At 46.9% G+C, this 18,238-nt stretch overlaps 1 protein-coding gene across 2 annotated transcripts in view; it reads left to right on the forward strand.

Moving 5' to 3' along the window:
* The window catches only part of LOC124002352 (laminin subunit beta-3-like), a 34,930-nt gene extending 16,972 nt beyond the window's left edge, over positions 1-17,958 (forward strand). For both annotated transcript variants that reach the window (XM_046309724.1, XM_046309725.1), the window contains exons 9-22: positions 3,965-4,085; positions 4,306-4,494; positions 4,655-4,774; positions 8,247-8,537; positions 8,724-9,096; positions 9,292-9,452; positions 9,848-10,059; positions 10,356-10,559; positions 10,719-10,863; positions 11,067-11,274; positions 11,487-11,628; positions 11,793-11,969; positions 12,294-12,456; positions 15,628-17,958. In XM_046309724.1, the coding sequence (XP_046165680.1) occupies positions 3,965-4,085; positions 4,306-4,494; positions 4,655-4,774; positions 8,247-8,537; positions 8,724-9,096; positions 9,292-9,452; positions 9,848-10,059; positions 10,356-10,559; positions 10,719-10,863; positions 11,067-11,274; positions 11,487-11,628; positions 11,793-11,969; positions 12,294-12,456; positions 15,628-15,767 (2,646 nt within the window). In that variant the 3' untranslated portion in view covers positions 15,768-17,958. The remainder of the gene's footprint in view (positions 1-3,964; positions 4,086-4,305; positions 4,495-4,654; positions 4,775-8,246; positions 8,538-8,723; positions 9,097-9,291; positions 9,453-9,847; positions 10,060-10,355; positions 10,560-10,718; positions 10,864-11,066; positions 11,275-11,486; positions 11,629-11,792; positions 11,970-12,293; positions 12,457-15,627) is intronic.
* The last annotated feature ends 280 nt before the right edge of the window (positions 17,959-18,238 follow it).

The raw sequence follows: 18,238 nt of genomic DNA on the forward strand, positions 1-18,238 counted from the left end.
CTAAGACACCTGCTCACACGCAGCATCTGAAGAAGACAAAACACGACAGGGCGAGACAAGGACACAGAACAGCGAACATCATACAAGGATCCGACAAGGACAGAAGCGGAAAACAAGGGGAGAAATAGGGGCTCTAATCAGAGGGCAAAATAGGGGACAGGTGTGAAAAGAGTAAATGAGTGAGTTAGGAGAATGAGGAACAGCTGGGAGCAGGAACGGAACGATAGAGAGAGAGAGAGAGAGAGAGGGAGGGGGAGAGAGAGGGATAGAAAGAGGGAACGAACCTAATAAGACCAGCAGGGGGAAACGAACAGAAGGGAAAGCACAAGGACAAGACAATACACTTCCACATTCACTTTACTGAATTCAAAACACTTGTCTTTCATAACTTGATCAGTTATACTTGGATGTGTTGGTTCTGCGTTTGTTGCTGTCATGTCTAAATTTGCTAATCTTGCCAATTAAAAAAATCAATGAAGTTGGCAATATCAGTGGGTTTTGTGATGAATGAGCCATCTCATTCAATGAATAAATGATTGAGCTGAGTATGCCTTTTTGCCCAAAATGTGATTTAAGGTGCTCCAAAGCGTTTTACTATAATTCTTTGTATAATTTATCTTTGTTTCATAGTAGAATTATTTTTGTTCTGTTCAGTCACATGATTTCTCAATTTGCAGTAGGTTTGCCAATCGGTTATGCAGCAAGACTTATTTGCCATTCCTTTTGCCTCTTCCCTCTCAACCATAACATTTTTCAATTCCTCATCAATTACTGGGATTTAACAGTTTTTACAGTAATTTTCTTAATGGGTGCATGCTTATTAGTAACTGGAGTAACTAATTTCATAAATGTGTCAAGTGCAGTGTCTGGTTGCTTCTCACTGGGGCGGCAGGGTAGCCTAGTGGTTAGAGCGTTGGACTAGTAAACGAAAGGTTTCATGTTCAAATTCCTGAGCTGACAAGGTACAAATCTGTCGTTCTGCCCCTGAACAGGCAGTTAACCCACTGTTCCTAGGCCACCATTGAAAATAAGAATTGGTTCATAACTGACATGCCTAGTTAAATAAAGGTATAATGTAAAAAATACACACCACAGACCAGCAAATATTCTTTACATCAACATAGGAATCACTACAAAACTTCTTGTAGGACCTTTTTATACACAATATTAGGTCCAGCCTTTGGATCTCTGGTTTTCCTAGATATGGCTACCATATTGTCATCACTACATCTGATGGATTTGGATACAGCTTTACAGCAGATTTCTGCAGCGTTACTAAAGATGTGATCAATACATGTGGATGTGGATTTCATCCCTGGGCTGTTTGTAAATACTCTGGTAGGTTGACTGATAACCTGAACCAGGGTTGCAGGCACTGGTTACAGTTTTAAGCTTTTTCTTGAGTGGGCAGCTTGACAAAAGCTAGTCAATATTTAGGTCACCCAGAAAATATACTTTTCTGTTGATATCACATACATTATCAAGCATTTCACACATATTATCCAGATACTGACTGTTAGCGAGGTCTATAGCAACATCCTACAAGATTGGGCTTTATAGGTATTGCTACCGTTATACCAAAGGTATTATCTAAGTGAGTTTCTGAGATGGTCAGTAAATTAATTTTCTAGATTTCATGAACCTTATTTATTAGGCTACATATGTTAATGTGGGCTATTTTTAGCACTTTTCTGGGATGCTTGATTGTTTTCATTGCTTTACTGGGAAGCTTATCAGAACTAGACATGACAGTGATATTGGACCAGAGATAATTGGAGGCTTTTCAGAGCCTTTTAGGGTGTTGATCGGCTCAATAAAATCCTGTTTCATTAGCTCTGATTATCCCTTTTTTAATGTAATTTGATCCCACGTGCACTACGACAGCAGCAGCTCTTGGCACCCCGGAGGCCTGATGTGCGAGGTAGCCCGGGAGGCCTGATGTGCGAGGTAGCCCGGGAGGCCTGATGTGCGAGGTAGCCCGGGAGGCCTGATGTGCGAGGTAGCCCGGGAGTCCTGATGTGCGAGGTAGCCCGGGAGGCCTGATGTGCGAGGTAGCCCGGGAGGCCTGATGTGCGAGGTAGCCCGGGAGGCCTGATGTGCGAGGTAGCCCAGGATGCCTGATGTGCGAGGTAGCCCAGGAGGCCTGATGTGCGAGGGAGCCCAGGAGGCCTGATGTGCGAGGCCTGTGGTAGAGACCTTCTGAGCTGTACCCTCAGGAGATAGGGTAGAGGATGAAGGAGCAGGAATCTCTGGCAGGTGGGAGAAACTGTTGCGTCAGCAGGATGGGATCCCCCAAAGCCATTTCAGCCCCATTCATCAAAAGACAGCTGCCTTGCGCTGGGCTTGGGGTGTGTGACATGCCTCCACTGGGATGCAGGATCGATAACCGTGGCATCTGCCAGGTTTATTCTCCAAGGGGGGTGGGGAGGGGCGGCCGGGATGGGAGGTCGGGGTAGGATAGGAGGAGTGGGTGAGATGCGAGGGGAGAGGTGACTTCACTAGGGAGGGGTCTTTGCAGGGCAGCCCAGTCCGTCAGAGAGTGGCAACACGGTGGAGAGGCAGTGGCACGACGACCAGGCTGAGGAGTAGAAAAGGAAAAGGTGGGACCTATCCAGGATACACTGCAGTGTCTCAATTTGTTACTCTTGACATTCAGCTGAGACAATATTCTGACAGTTTCCACATTGGAAATTTGTCCGGCCAATATTATCCCGGGAACTGTGCAAAATAGTTGCAGCTCCTACATAGGAATAAACGTTCACCGTAGTTTCTAAAAGTGGTTGCTGCCAGTCTGGTAAAAGTCAGTTCCCCTGATGGGGGAAAGTGGTAGATGCCATTTTGAAAAAAAATGCAGTTAAAATCCATGCAAATAAAATGGGTTGTCGAGGAATCAAATAAAAGTCAATCAATCCACACAATGTGACAGTTAGATGAAATCAGCACAGTTATAGGCAGCAAGCCAGAAGCCAACCACAGACTAGAAATCAGCCACCACTAGGACCCACAATAGATAAAACCAAGAGGCACAAAACTTGACAGCATAACAGGAGCAAGGAGAGAACTATGACTTACTCAAGGCGATTAAATGCTGGGGACCATCAAAACAGCAACGCAACAGAGGTCATACCTGTATGATAGCCAGGAGAGAAACACCTTGGAGTAGTTTTCAGTACAGGCTGGTAGAAGCTGGGAGGGTGGCAAGCGCTATAGTCCATAAACATCCAAGGCACATTGACTCTGTATGCAATATTGTACTATTGTCCAGTGTGTTTACAGCCAGATGAACCATAGGTAGATGGAGACCAATTCAAAATCTGTACAAATCTTTTCAGCGACAAACTGATGGGACCCAGGACATGCTTGCTGCCATCTTAAAAAGTGGGTGTGGCTTCAGTTTAATATGACATGTAGCCTATTTGAAATGACGAGTGCTTCTCACGTTCACCTTTTCATGTTTATTAAAATACTTTTCATTCAAATCATATGGTTTGGTTTCAGTACTTCAAAACCAAATGGTAGGTCCAGGTCACAACAACAGACTGGTGTTGGTTATATTGTGATTTTAATGAATGGAGCGAATTTGGAGCGGCAGTTCCCCCCCTGTGAGGACAACTATGCTCACATACTCTGTACCGAAAACACATAGGCACATACACTGAGTGTACAAAACATTAGGAACACCTTCCTAGTATTCAGTTGCACCCCATTTTGCCCTGAGAACAGCCTCAATTCGTCGGGGCATGGACTCTACAAGGTGTCGAAAGCGTTTCACAGAGATGCTGCCCATGTTGACTCCAATGTTTCCTACTGTTGTGTCATGTTGGCTGGATGTCCTTTGGGTGGTGGACCATTGTTTATACACAAGGGAAACATGACACCTACTACTACCCCGTTCAAAGCATTGAAATATTTTGTCTTGCACATTCACCCTCTGAATGTGTCTCACTCTCCCTGTGTGTTGCAGGTTAGTGCTCAGTGTGAGTGTCAGCACAACACAGCAGGTGTAAACTGTGAGCAATGTGCTGATCTCTACAACGACCTGCCCTGGAAATCTGCAGAGGAGGGAAACACACACACCTGCAAACGTACGCACCCACTGACTGTACACTGACTGCATCTTTTTATTTATTTGCATGTGTGCAGGAGTAGGAGGACTTTACTAAAGTAGCGCATAATCAGCAAATATAAGTCATCTTCTTATGGAGACTGAACACCCTCAGTACAGTTGCGAGTGAGTGGACGGAACACATGCAGCCACAGATGCGTTGATATGTTGAATATTTCCTCTGTTGCTGCCCCCTGTAGGTTGTGAGTGTAACAACCACGCCCAGCGGTGCCGTTTCGACCCATCTGTGTATGAGGCGAGTGGATGGAGGAGTGGGGGAGTGTGTGAGGGCTGTCTGCACCACACAACCGGGCCCAAATGTGACCGCTGTGCCCCTGGATACCAACTCAACCACCGGAGCAGCATAGACCAGCCTGATGCCTGCATACGTGAGTGATCTTAAGACCGGGTTTAATAATATGTATTCATCAAATACTACTGCCTTTATTCCTCGTTCTCTCCTACTATAGGTTTAATCAGCACCACAATATGCTGCAGTGTTCTAATATCTTTGTTGTGTTTCTGTTTTGTTCCCTGTGTTTTGTACAGGCTGCCATTGCAGTGCAGAGGGGGCGGAGAATGGGGGTCGGTGTGATGATGTCACAGGGTCGTGTCGCTGCAAGATGGGATACTATGGCCTGACTGCCTCCAACTCTCTGGGCTGCACGAGTGAGTCGCCTTTCACCCATTACATTTACATTTACATTTAAGTCATTTAGCAGACGCTCTTATCCAGAGCGACTTACAAATTGGTGCATTCACCTTATGACATCCAGTGGGACAGTCACTTAACAATAGTGCATCTAAAACTTAGGGGGGGTGGGGTGAGAGGGATTACTTATCCTATCCTAGGTATTCCTTAAAGAGGTGGGGTTTCAGGTGTCTCCGGAAGGTGGTGATTGACTCCGCTGTCCTGGCGTCGTGAGGGAGTTTGTTCCACCATTGGGGGGCCAGGGCAGCGAACAGTTTTGACTGGGCTGAGCGGGAGCTGTACTTCCTCAGTGGTAGGGAGGCGAGCAGGCCAGAGGTGGATGAACGCAGTGCCCTTGTTTGGGTGTAGGGCCTGATCAGAGCCTGGAGGTACTGAGGTGCCGTTCCCTCACAGCTCCGTAGGCAAGCACCATGGTCTTGTAGCGGATGCGAGCTTCAACTGGAAGCCAGTGGAGAGAGCGGAGGAGCGGGGTGACGTGAGAGAACTTGGGAAGGTTGAACACCAGACGGGCTGCGGCGTTCTGGATGAGTTGAAGGGGTTTAATGGCACAGGCAGGGAGCCCAGCCAACAGCGAGTTGCAGTAATCCAGACGGGAGATGACAAGTGCCTGGATGAGGACCTGCGCCGCTTCCTGTGTGAGGCAGGGTCGTACTCTGCGGATGTTGTAGAGCATGAACCTACAGGAACGGGCCACCGCCTTGATGTTGGTTGAGAACGACAGGGTGTTGTCCAGGATCACGCCAAGGTTCTTGGCGCTCTGGGAGGAGGACACAATGGAGTTGTCAACCGTGATGGCGAGATCATGGAACGGGCAGTCCTTCCCGGGAGGAAGAGCAGCTCCGTCTTGCCGAGGTTCAGCTTGAGGTGGTGATCCGTCATCCACACTGATATGTCTGCCAGACATGCAGAGATGCGATTCGCCACCTGGTCATCAGAAGGGGGAAAGGAGAAGATTAATTGTGTGTCGTCTGCATAGCAATGATAAGAGAGACCATGTGAGGTTATGACAGAGCCAAGTGACTTGGTGTATAGCGAGAATAGGAGAGGGCCAAGAACAGAGCCCTGGGGGACACCAGTGGTGAGAGCGCGTAGTGAGGAGACAGATTCTCGCCACGCCACCTGGTAGGAGCGACCTGTCAGGTAGGACGCAATCCAAGCGTGGGCCGCGCCGGAGATGCCCAACTCGGAGAGGGTGGAGAGGAGGATCTGATGGTTCACAGTATCGAAGGCAGCCGATAGATCTAGAAGGATGAGAGCAGAGGAGAGAGAGTTAGCTTTAGCAGTGCGGAGCGCCTCCGTGATACAGAGGAGAGCAGTCTCAGTTGAATGACTAGTCTTGAAACCTGACTGATTTGGATCAAGAAGGTCATTCAGAGAGAGATAGCGGGAGAGCTGGCCAAGGACGGCACGTTCAAGAGTTTTGGAGAGAAAAGAAAGAAGGGATACTGGTCTGTAATTGTTGACATCGGAGGGATCGAGTGTAGGTTTTTTCAGAAGGGGTGCAACTCTCGCTCTCTTGAAGACGGAAGGGACGTAGCCAGCGGTCAGGGATGAGTTGATGAGCGAGGTGAGGTAAGGGAGAAGGTCTCCGGAAATGGTCTGGAGAAGAGAGGAGGGGATAGGGTCAAGCGGGCAGGTTGTTGGGCGGCCGGCCGTCACAAGACGCGAGATTTCATCTGGAGAGAGAGGGGAGAAAGAGGTCAGAGCACAGGGTAGGGCAGTGTGAGCAGAACCAGCGGTGTCGTTTGACTTAGCAAACGAGGATCGGATGTCGTCGACCTTCTTTTCAAAATGGTTGACGAAGTCATCTGCAGAGAGGGAGGAGGGGGGAGGGGGCGGAGGATTCAGGAGGGAGGAGAAGGTGGCAAAGAGCTTCCTAGGGTTAGAGGCAGATGCTTGGAATTTAGCGTGGTAGAAAGTGGCTTTAGCAGCAGAGACAGAGGAGGAAAATGTAGAGAGGAGGGAGTGAAAGGATGCCAGGTCCGCAGGGGCGCGAGTTTTCCTCCATTTCCGCTCGGCTGCCCGGAGCCCTGTTCTGTGAGCTCGCAATGAGTCATCGAGCCACGGAGCGGGAGGGGAGGACCGAGCCGGCCTGGAGGATAGGGGACATAGAGAGTCAAGGGATGCAGAGAGGGAGGAGAGGAGGGTTGAGGAGGCAGAATCAGGAGATAGGTGGGAGAAGGTTTGAGCGGAGGGAAGAGATGATAGGATGGAAGAGGAGAGAGTAGCGGGGGAGAGAGAGCGAAGGTTGGGACGGCGCGATACCATCCGAGTAGGGGCAGTGTGGGAGGTGTTGGATGAGAGCGAGAGGGAAAAGGATACAAGGCAGTGGTCGGAGACTTGGAGGGGAGTTGCAATGAGGTTAGTGGAAGAACAGCATCTAGTAAAGATGAGGTCGAGCGTATTGCCTGCCTTGTGAGTAGGGGGGGAAGGTGAGAGGGTGAGGTCAAAAGAGGAGAGGAGTGGAAGGAAGGAGGTAGAGAGGAAAGAGTCAAAGGTAGACGTGGGGAGGTTAAAGTCGCCCAGAACTGTGAGAGGTGAGCCGTCCTCAGGAAAGGAGCTTATCAAGGCATCAAGCTCATTGATGAACTCTCCGAGGGAACCTGGAGGGCGATAAATGATAAGGATGTTAAGCTTGAAAGGGCTAGTAACTGTGACAGCATGGAATTCAAAGGAGGCGATAGACAGATGGGTAAGGGGAGAAAGAGAGAATGACCACTTGGGAGAGATGAGGATCCCGGTGCCACCACCCCGCTGACCAGACGCTCTCGGGGTGTGCGAGAACACGTGGGCGGACGAAGAGAGAGCAGTAGGAGTAGCAGTGTTGTCTGTGGTGATCCATGTTTCCGTCAGTGCCAAGAAGTCGAGGGACTGGAGGGAGGCATAGGCTGAGATGAACTCTGCCTTGTTGACCGCAGATTGGCAGTTCCAGAGGCTACCGGAGACCTGGAACTCCACGTGGGTCGTGCGCGCTGGGACCACCAGAGTAGGATGGCCGCGGCCACGCGGTGAGGAGCGTTTGTATGGTCTGTGCAGAGAGGAGAGAACAGGGATAAACAGACACATAGTTGACAGGCTACAGAAGAGGCTACGCTAATGCAAAGGAGATTGGAATGACAAGTGGACTACACGTCTCGAATGTTCAGAAAGTTAAGCTACGTAGCAAGAATCATATTGACTAAAATGATTAAAATGATACAGTACTGCTGAAGTAGGCCAGCTGGCAGTGGGTGCGTTGTTGCGTTGTTGACACTACACTAATCAAGTCGTTCCGTTGAGTGTAATAGTTTCTGCAGTGTTGCTATATCCCTGAACCCGTTCATAAACTCTCCCTGTGTTATGATTACTTACAACTGTATTCGCCATACTGTGGTGGTGTCCAGAGTGTATGTGTATGTCTATCCCCATCTGACTGTATGTCTTCTCCAGAGTGCTTCTGCAGTGCAGAGGGCTCCCTGTCCAGTGTGTGTGACCCTGTGAGCGGTCAGTGTCCCTGTCGACCTTACTACCAGGGGCTGACTTGTGAACTCTGTTCCCGTGGTTACTGGAACCCCTCCTCCCCCCACGGCTGTGAGCCCTGTCGCTGTGACCCCACCAACTCCCATGGTGACACCTGCGACCGGAGTACGGGTCAGTGTCAGTGCAGGTCAGGGTTCGGAGGTCGTACCTGTACAGAATGTCCTGACAACACTTATGGAGACCCCCTCATTGGCTGCAGACGTAAGTGACCGGTCGTGTTCTGTCATAGAAAGGTTCAAAGGTTCTTAGACATGCTTTGTTCAATGCTTTGATCAATTCAGTCCAAATGGACAACTAAGTCAAACAATTTCTTTCCTCTTCATGTCGCCCTCCCTTTCTCCGGTTTCCCTCTCTCTCCACCTCCACCCTCTCTCCCTCTCTCTGCAGTGTGTCAGTGTGCTGCTGGAGGCATGGTACCAGGAGGCTGTGATAAGCGTACAGGGGCCTGCCGGTGCCGTATTGGTGTCATAGGTACTCGTTGCGATGCCTGTAGCCGTGGCCATGTTTACTCCTTTCCCGACTGTGAAGTCTGCCCCTCCTGCTTCTTCTCTCTGGACTCCTACATCCAGAACCTCACCCTGGGCCTAGAGAGACTCTCCTTCAGAATCCCCTCCCGTCCTGGCGGCTCGTTGCCCACCGGTCTGGGTCTCCGCATCCAGGCCTTGGAGGCCACTCTCATCCAGATACGTGACTCTCTCCCACTCCCAACTCCCTCTATGAGACACGTCAACGACGCCCTCTTTCAGCTACGCAGACTAAGGTAGGGAGATGTTCGGATGTCCCTGGGAAAACGTAGAATGTCCAAATAAAAGTGGGCATCAGATTCCATAACCTGCAATACTTTGCTTTCAAAATTAGATATTTTCGTTGTCCAAATGTAAACACCCCTAGATCTGAAGGCCACTGTCCTTCATTACCTAGCTCACTATCCCTCATCCCCATTGTAATCGTCCAGGGACCAGTTAGATCAGGTGGATGGGGATCTGTCACCCCAAGGCAGAGGCCTCGAGCTGGGCTCACAGCTGGACGAGTTGCAGGCTCTCCTGGGCGGTCTGGGTCTGCTGTACAACTCCAAGAGAGATGCTCTAAGGAACCCTATCAACGCCAACAATGCAGGTGAGAGAGATACGCCACCGCAGAACTGTGAGCACCATCCGTGTGTGACCACAAAAAGGCTCAGTGAGGAATTTAGAATCCAAAAATCAAAATTAGAACCATATCGACAAGCCACACCCACTTTTTAAGATGGCAGCAAGCATGTCCTGGGTCCCATCAGTTTGTAGCTGAAAACATTTGTACAGATTTTTGTTGGTCTCCATCTACCTATGGTTCATCTGGCTGTAAACACACTGGACAATAGTACAATATTGCATACAGAGTCAATGTGCCTTGGATGTTTGTGGACTATAGCGCTTGCCACCCTAGCCTTGAGACCTGTCTGGTTTTGTTTTAGCTCATTTATGGCTGCTAACACAGCTGTTTGTCTGTCATCTTGGTTTGTTCTCTCTCAGGGGCCTTCTCTTCTATAAAGAACGCCTATGATGAGTCCACGGATGCGGCGAAGAGTGTGGATGCTAGTGGGAAGACTGTAGATCAATCTTCGGCGGTCAGAGAGGACGCTCTTGACCTCCAGAACCAGGTTCAACCAGAAAACACCAGAGACCTGGAGAAACTCAACCAGCAGCTGAACACCAAACCTGACCTCTCACCCACTGCCAAGCAGGTAAGCTTAACCCTAGAATTAACCCTAGCCTTAACCCTTAACCCTAGACTTAGCCCTAGCCTTAACCAAAGACCTAGCCATAACCCTAGCTTTAACCCATAACCCTAAACCCTAGACCTAGCCTTAACCCTAGCTTTAACCCTTAACCCTAAACCCTAAACCCTAGACCTAGCCTTAACCCCAAGCTTTAACCCTTAACCCTAGACCTAGCCCTAGCCTTAACCCTAGACCTTGCCCTACCCTTAACCCTAACTCCACCTTAACGTGACTGTGTATTTTTATTCCCTGTCTCTCAGGTGTGTGGCAGTGTGCGCTCTGCCCCTTGTACCCCTGCCCAGTGTGATGGTGAACTGTGCCCTGTGGAGGGGGCACCACCCTGTGGTCGTGGCGAGAGTTGCGTTGGGGCTCTGCCTCTGGGGACCCGAGCTGTGAGGGATGCTGAGGAGGTAAAGGACAGACTGCAGCAGCTCAATGGGAAGATCACACAGGCTGCTGCACAGGTAGGAGGTGACACTTGTTTGTTTACTGTATGTTATAACCTATATAACTGTTTATTGGGTTTGAATACTGACATGTAGTATATGTCCTTCAGTCAATTAAGTGGTTTGTTTCATCATATGGCGTTCAATGCTTTGCTCCTTTCTCCATTCAATGCACAGATCCAGAAAACACAGGACACGGTCAATCTGGTCAGACAGTCCACGGACGATCTGGTCAATCAGATGAGGCGGGCCAGGGATGACATGGAGGCAGATCTGCAGGAGACAAGATACTTTGTTAAAGAGCTGAAGGACTTCCTGTCAGGTGACATATCGACGGTTATGTTCCTGTACCTTCAATAACCCATTTACACTGTTTTATTAGTAGTAAAGGTATTGAAGTAGTAATATTGCATCTTTGTGAGTGTTTGGTTCACTGACATTCCCCTCGTCTCTCCCTTCCCCTCTCTAACACTCTCTCATCCTCCCTCCTGCAATCCTCTTCTCTCTCTCCCTCCTTGACTCCAGACCCGTCGTCAGACCCGACAGACATCAGCACTGTGAGTGAGTGGATCTTGAACGCCAAGCTGCCTCTCAGTCTGGCAGCTCTGAAGAGGAAGCTTCAGGAGATCAGAGCCCTGGCGGCAGGACTCCCAGACAGCAAAGCAGTCCTGGACCAGGCTGGACCACAGCTTGACACCGCCCGGCGCCTGCTACAGGAGGCCCAGGACGCCAGGTATAACACCTTATGACCTCTTATGTCACTCTTAGGACAGGGCTATGTACTGGAAGCCACCATGGTTTAAGTAAAGTGTTAGTTGTAATTGATGTCATGTATGAAAATGCTGTGTGGTTTCAGAAGTCCCTTTAACATTACTGAGACTGCTGTGAACGTTGCCGTAAGGTTGCTGTAACATTGTCCTAACTTTGTTGTGTGCTGTGTGACAGGGACGCTGGGCTGGGTGTGAAGGATGATGTTGGCGGGCTGCTGGAGGGCTTCACCGCTGTGGAGGGCTCCCTCTCTGGCCTGAACGACAAAGTGCAGGACAGTCTGGACATAGTGGAAGACATAAGCAACAGTCTCGCACAGGTGAGCGAGAGATGAACGAGTCCATTTGAGCTAATGTGCTCCAATAAGTACAATTACGCTTTCAAACTAGTCTGACACTGATTGTTTTGCCTCCATTTTTCCAAATCCTTCACAGCTTCTTACCTTACTATTCCTCTCTCATTTTGATCCCCTCTTCCCTCCAGACCAAGGCCCAGTTGACTCCCGCAGTGAAGGCTCTAGGGGAGGTGTCTGCCCTGGCTGAGGGAATGAAACCTCAGCTGGAGGGGCTCAAGGCGCTGGTGCGCTCTGGAGGTCTGCTGGCCCAGAATGCTGAGGGAGAGGCCAATAAAGCTAACAAGGAGGCAGATGCTGCGACCAGGGTGAGTGTGTGTTAAGGTATATGTGTGTGTGTGGTACTGTTCATGCATGCCTACTGTTTATACGTGTGTGTATGTGTACGTGTATGTCAGTGGAGGCTGCTGGCGGGAGGGCGGCTCATAATAATGACTGGAACGGAGCATGTTTGATGTATATGATACCATTCCACTCATTCGGCTCCAGACATTACTGCGAGCCCGTCCTCCCCAATTAAGGTGCCACCAACCTCCTGTGGTGTGTGTGTATGTGTGTCTGTGTGTGTCCATGTGTTTGCCCATGTGTGTGTGTGTGTGTGTGTGCTAAACTGCCTGTCTCTTTGTTTATAGGACCTGGCGTCCCTGGAGAAGCAGCTGGAGCAGCTGCGTGCTGCAGAGAGGACCAGTGGTCATGGCGATGGGACGGGGACGACAGGTGAGCGTCTCCGGAAGCTGCAGGAGGAGGCTGGTTCTCTGGCCCAGGACACTGGAGACATGATGAAGGCACTAGCAGGTACGGAGGAGGATAGCGAGGGGATACAAACACACCTGTCAAATTTGATTTGATTTGACTGTTTGCACAGCCCATCCAGTATGCAGGCATAATGCGTTTGTGGAACATTGGCTCGATTCATTCTATATTGCTTGAAGTTCAGCGTTATGGCGAGATTGAAATGATTTAATGGTAATTTCCGATTGAGCCGACATATGCTAGTCTGGCTAACACCTAACTCTCAACGTCCTCCTGACTTCATAGTCTGAAATGGCTCTTTGATATTTTCAGCACAATGTGTCGATGATGAAGGGGGCTGTGCTTTTACTGGTTGGCTCTCCTCTTTCTCACTTAAAACCCCCCACACGCAAAGCGACACACAGCCGCAGAGCGCCGCCCGCTTCCATTTCAATGGTTGGATTTTCTAATCCAAACAACGAGAGGTTTCAACCCCTGAGGAAAATTTCTTTTTGAGAGAACCAATCAAACTGAGTGACTATTGCATTAACAAACGGCCTCCTTTCCAGACCAGTGTGGTCACAGGGCTCCCTGCACTGTGAGTCATGTGGGTCGCGTCAGCCGGGCTGGACATGTACACCGTTTACTGTGAATGCAGTCTCCCCTAACGTGGGAACATTGCCTTTAAATGTCAATAGCCGCTACAACGCTGATCTTCAGAACTACGGATTGAATCGAGCACTAAAGGCACTGATTGCTGAAATGATGTGATGATGAGGATCACGCCCCTCTCTGGCTTTTTTATATATTTGACATGTGATGAATTTGAGCTGTATATAGCCTCACTACTGTTATTTTACTGCTGCTCTATCTATTTTTTACTTTACACTTACTTAAAACTGCATAGTTGGTTAATTAAGGGCTTGTAAGTAAGCATTTAACTGTAAGGTCTACTACACCTGTTGTATTCAGAGCATGTTACAAATCAAATTTGATTTGATATACAGTGGGGCAAAAAAGCATTTAGTCAGCCACCAATTGTGCAAGTTCTCCCACTTAAAAAGATGAGGTCTGTAATTTATCATAGGTACACTTAAACTATGACAGACAAAATGAGAAATAAATATCCAGAAAATCACATTGTAGGATTTTTAATGAATTTATTTGCGAATTATGGTGGAAAATAAGTAATTTGGTCACCTACAAACAAGCAAGATTTCTGGCTCTCACAGACCTGTAACTTCTTTAAGAGGCTCCTCTGTCCTCCACTCGTTATCTATATTAATGGCACCTGTTTGAACTTGTTATCAGTATAAAAGACACCTGTCCACAACCTCAAACAGTCACACTCCAAACTCCACTATGGCCAAGACCAAAGAGCTGTCAAAGGACACCAGAAACAAAATTGCAGACCTGCACCAGGCTGGGAAGACTGAATCTGCAATATGTAAGCAGCTTGGTTTGAAGAAAATTAACTGTGGGAGCAATTATTAGGAAATGGAAGACATACAAAACCACTGATAATCTCCCTTAATCTGGGGCTCCACGCAAGATCTCACCCCGTGGGGTCAAAATGATCACAAGAAAGGTGAGCAAAAATCCCAGAACCACACGTGGGGACCTCATGAATGACCTGCAGAGAGCGGTGACCAAAGTAACAAAGCCTACCTGTCAGGACCCGGTTACGAACCCGGGTCTCCGGAGTGAGAAACAGTCACTTAACCAACTGAGCCACGAATAGTCGGCAGAATCCAGAAGATGAGGCAGACACAGCAGTACTTGAGACGGTGTATTTAATGAAGTAAAAAGTGAAGTTCTTCAGGAAAACATGTAACTCCACAACCTCAAAAGGAATCCTACAAGAACAAAGGCAATCCTCCAAGACAAAAAAGGTAAATCCACAAGGTGGAAGGTAAAGCACAAAAAGCCTCAAAAGATACTCAAAAAACAAACAAACAAGAACAAAAAACAGAATTCCACAAGAGAATCCACCGGGATCAACAAGAGTTCTCAGAGTACTAGGGCTGGGTGCTAACATACAAACACAGAGCAAAGAACAGAGGAAAACAAAGGGTTTATATATAATCAGGGGAAACGAGGCACAGGTGCAAATAATAATGGGGATCAAGGGAAAAGAAAAGGTCAAAAGGCACAATGGGGGCATCTAGTGACCAAAAACCGGAACAACCCTGGCCAAATCCTGACACTACCATCAGTAACACACTATGTCGCCAGGGACTCTAATCCTGCAGTGCCAGACGTGCCCTCCTGCTTAAGCCAGTACATGTCCAGGCCCGTCTGAAGTTTGCTAGAGAGCATTTGGATGATCCAGAAGAAGATTGGGAGAATGTCATATGGTCAGATGAACCCAAAATAGAACTTTTTGGTAAAAACTCAACTCGTCGTGTTTGGAGGACAAAGAATGCTAGATTGCATCCAAAGAACACCATACCTACTGTGAAGCATGGGGGTGGAAACATCATGCTTTGAGGGTGTTTTTCTGTAAAGGGACCAGGACGACTGATCCGTGTAAAGGAAAGAATGAATGGGGCCATGTATCGTGAGATTTTGAGTGAAAACTTCCTTCCATCAGCAAGGGCATTGAAGATGAAACGTGGCTGGGTCTTTCAGCATGACAATGATCCCAAACACACCGCCCGGGCAACGAAGGAGTGGCTTCATAAGAAGCATTTCAAGGGCCTGGAGTGGCCTAGCCAGTCTCCAGATCTCAACCCCATAGAAAATCTTTGGAGGGAGTTGAAAGTCCATGTTGTCCGGCAACAGCCCCAAAACATCACTGCTCTAGAGGAGATCTGCATGGAGGAATGGGCCAAAATACCAGCAACAGTGTGTGAAAACCTTGTGAAGACTTACAGAAAACGTTTGACCTCTGTCATTGCCAACAAAGGGTATATAACAAAGTATTGAGATGAACTTTTGTTATTGACCAAATACTTATTTTCCACCATAATTTGCAAATAAAATCATTAAAAATCCTAAAATGTGATTTCTGGATTTCTTTTTTCATTTTGTCTGTCATAGTTGAAGTGTACCTATGATGAAAATTACAGGCCTCTCTCATCTTTTTAAGTGGGAGAACTTGCACAATTGGTGGCTGACTAAATACTTTTTTGCCCCACTGTATATATATATATATGTAAATAAAAAAACATTCCCCTCTTCCTGTTCCTGCTCTCCTCCCCCTCTCTCTCCTCTCTCCCCCTCTATGTTCAGGTAAAGCAGACTCTCTGCGTAGACTACAGGATGAGGTCCTACTGAAGTCCCAGAGGCTGACCGGTCTGGACGGCAAACTGCGGGACCTCCTGGCTGACATGAGACAGAAGGTCAAGATCCTCTCCACCTGCCAGGGCTGAGAGGTAAAAGGGCAGAGGTCATCCTCAAATAGCCTCTTCATTGAGATAGAGGAGCGATGTTATTTATTTTGTCCCATTTTGTAGAATAAATGTCCCAATAAATATATTTTTTCATGACGTGCGGTTTTTAACTTTATCCTATGACATCCCAGTGACATCATTAGGCCTTCGATTTCTGGGGCTGCAGCCCTGAATGTTTTTGGTCCAGCCCCAAACCTTTTGATGAATATAGAAATTGCAGACTGTATGTCTGATATGAGTTCCCATACTGGCCTATCACTTACACGCTAGGCAGTATGCCATAGAGACTGTTACAGAGTCTAGTTGACAAGGCTATTGAACCAGACATTGGTGTCTGTCTTTATTCCTTTATCCAACATATCATACTGAAACAGAGACTGTCATGATTTTAGCATTACTTTGCTGAAAACTGTGTGTCACTCGCCCAAACCGTTCAAAAGATGTGATCCATTTTAACGGAGATATGTTGTTGTTTTTTACTATCGTGAATTCGCTGGAAGCATAAAGATAAACCGTGTCCCTGCCGCTTCAAAACCAGGCTACTTGGAGATCGCTAATTAGATGATTTGTTGAATAACAAACAAGCTTGTTCAGTCAAGATACCTTATTAGCTAACAACCTGGTAACTGGACAGGCACACATTTGGTTTAAGATGGCACACGGAGAAAGAGAGAGTGTACGTTTTATCCTAGTGGGGGGAGGGGGAACAAATAAATAGATGTCATTAGGGTAGGGTGTAGTCTTGGGTAGATTTGGACTTTGCCATGTTTTCTTCAGGAGATTTTCTGTTTCATTTCTTTCCTTCACATTAGCTGATGTAAGATAGTGGAACAATACCTATTCCTTATGATGTGCTATCCTATTATAGGATAATGACTGTGTTTGTCAGCAAGAACAGTACTGCTATTATTACACTTCTTCCCAATTTTGCTGGTGTAACTACTTATTTGAAATCTAATTTGCCTAAATTAGAAGAGACTTTCCATGTGGGTATATACGCTATGTCATGGTCATGTGGGTATATACACTATGTCATGGTCATGTTGATTGTAAGTCATAAAAACAAGAATAGCCCATATTGAAATGCCTGTTACATCAATTATTCTATGTATTTTAGTAGTGTACACACTACTAAATTACACTACTAGTAATGGTAAGTGGACTCTCAATAGCTCATAAACACAAACGATCTTGTCCATGCAATGTAAGATGACAAGAGTTGGCAACTAGTCAGCCCCACCACCTATAGATTTTTCTTGATTGTGGGGTGACTTGAAGAAATTAATTGTTATAGCATAAACATTTTCAAACCCCCTGCACTTGGGAAACGTACCCCCCGCAGGAATTTCTTTCTTCAAGCTGTGTTTTAAAGGGATAGTTCACCCACTTTGTAGAAATGGCTCTCATTTGCAATATATTTTTTAGGGAACTTTTCCCTTTAATTGCACTTTTTTTTGTTAACTTTGCCTTTAACCATAGACCCTTCTGAGCCATCACAATGTATGTTAATATAGGCTTTTGGGCACTGGATACCTCTATACATCTCTATGCTTTTTATTGTTTGGATTTGTGTGTGTTTTGTATTGTTGGTATTCCTACACTGCTAGAGCTAGATATCTGCGATAACATCTGCAAAATATGTGTACACGGTCAATAACATTTGATTTGATTTTGCTCTGAGCGCACCTGCAACCAATTCCCTTATTAAATACCTGAGTTCCCTTTGTCTTTAGTTCAGTACAAAAGATCCCATGCCTCTTGAAAATACTCTCCAGCGTTTATCCCTTTTCGTTTCTATTATCTGTGCATCCAATACCCAACGTGAGTAACCCGCAATATTGTTTCCATTTTACTTTCTTGTTTCATGTGTGAATGTATGAGCATTTAATGATGCGCTGTCGTATCAGTAGTGGTAGACTGTTGAGTTGTTGCAGCATGTTGCATATGGACATGAATAATTAAGATATTTTGTATATCCTTCAAAGATTGATGATACTGACATGGAAATAATGGGTATGATAATTATGTTCATGTTTATTCTTTATATGAAATTTCCTAACGCAAATGTTTAGCTTCCTATGTTGTGTTTATTATTTTTAGCACACAAGTCAATAATGAATTATGATTTATTGGAGAAAATAAACGGGAGCTGCAGCTCTCTAAACCGAAACCCCACGTCTCTCCCCCCATCCTTGTCCTCTAACCGGGACACCTGTATCAGCTCCTTACAGTTAAGTCATTTAGCAGACGCTCTTATCCAGATTGATTTACAGGAGCAATTAGGGTTCAGTGACTTAATCAAGGGCACATCAACAGTTCAAGGCTTCTTCGCTCACCCATGTCAACAACCGACATCAGAATAGGCAAACCTGCCTTTAACATTGTTTTTATTACATTTTTGGAACAATTCTTTCATCACTCAATGTTCAGATTGATGCATTTAGCTGTTG

This window comes from Oncorhynchus gorbuscha, linkage group LG18 (genome assembly GCF_021184085.1).
Source record: "Oncorhynchus gorbuscha isolate QuinsamMale2020 ecotype Even-year linkage group LG18, OgorEven_v1.0, whole genome shotgun sequence".
Lineage (NCBI taxonomy): Eukaryota > Metazoa > Chordata > Actinopteri > Salmoniformes > Salmonidae > Oncorhynchus > Oncorhynchus gorbuscha.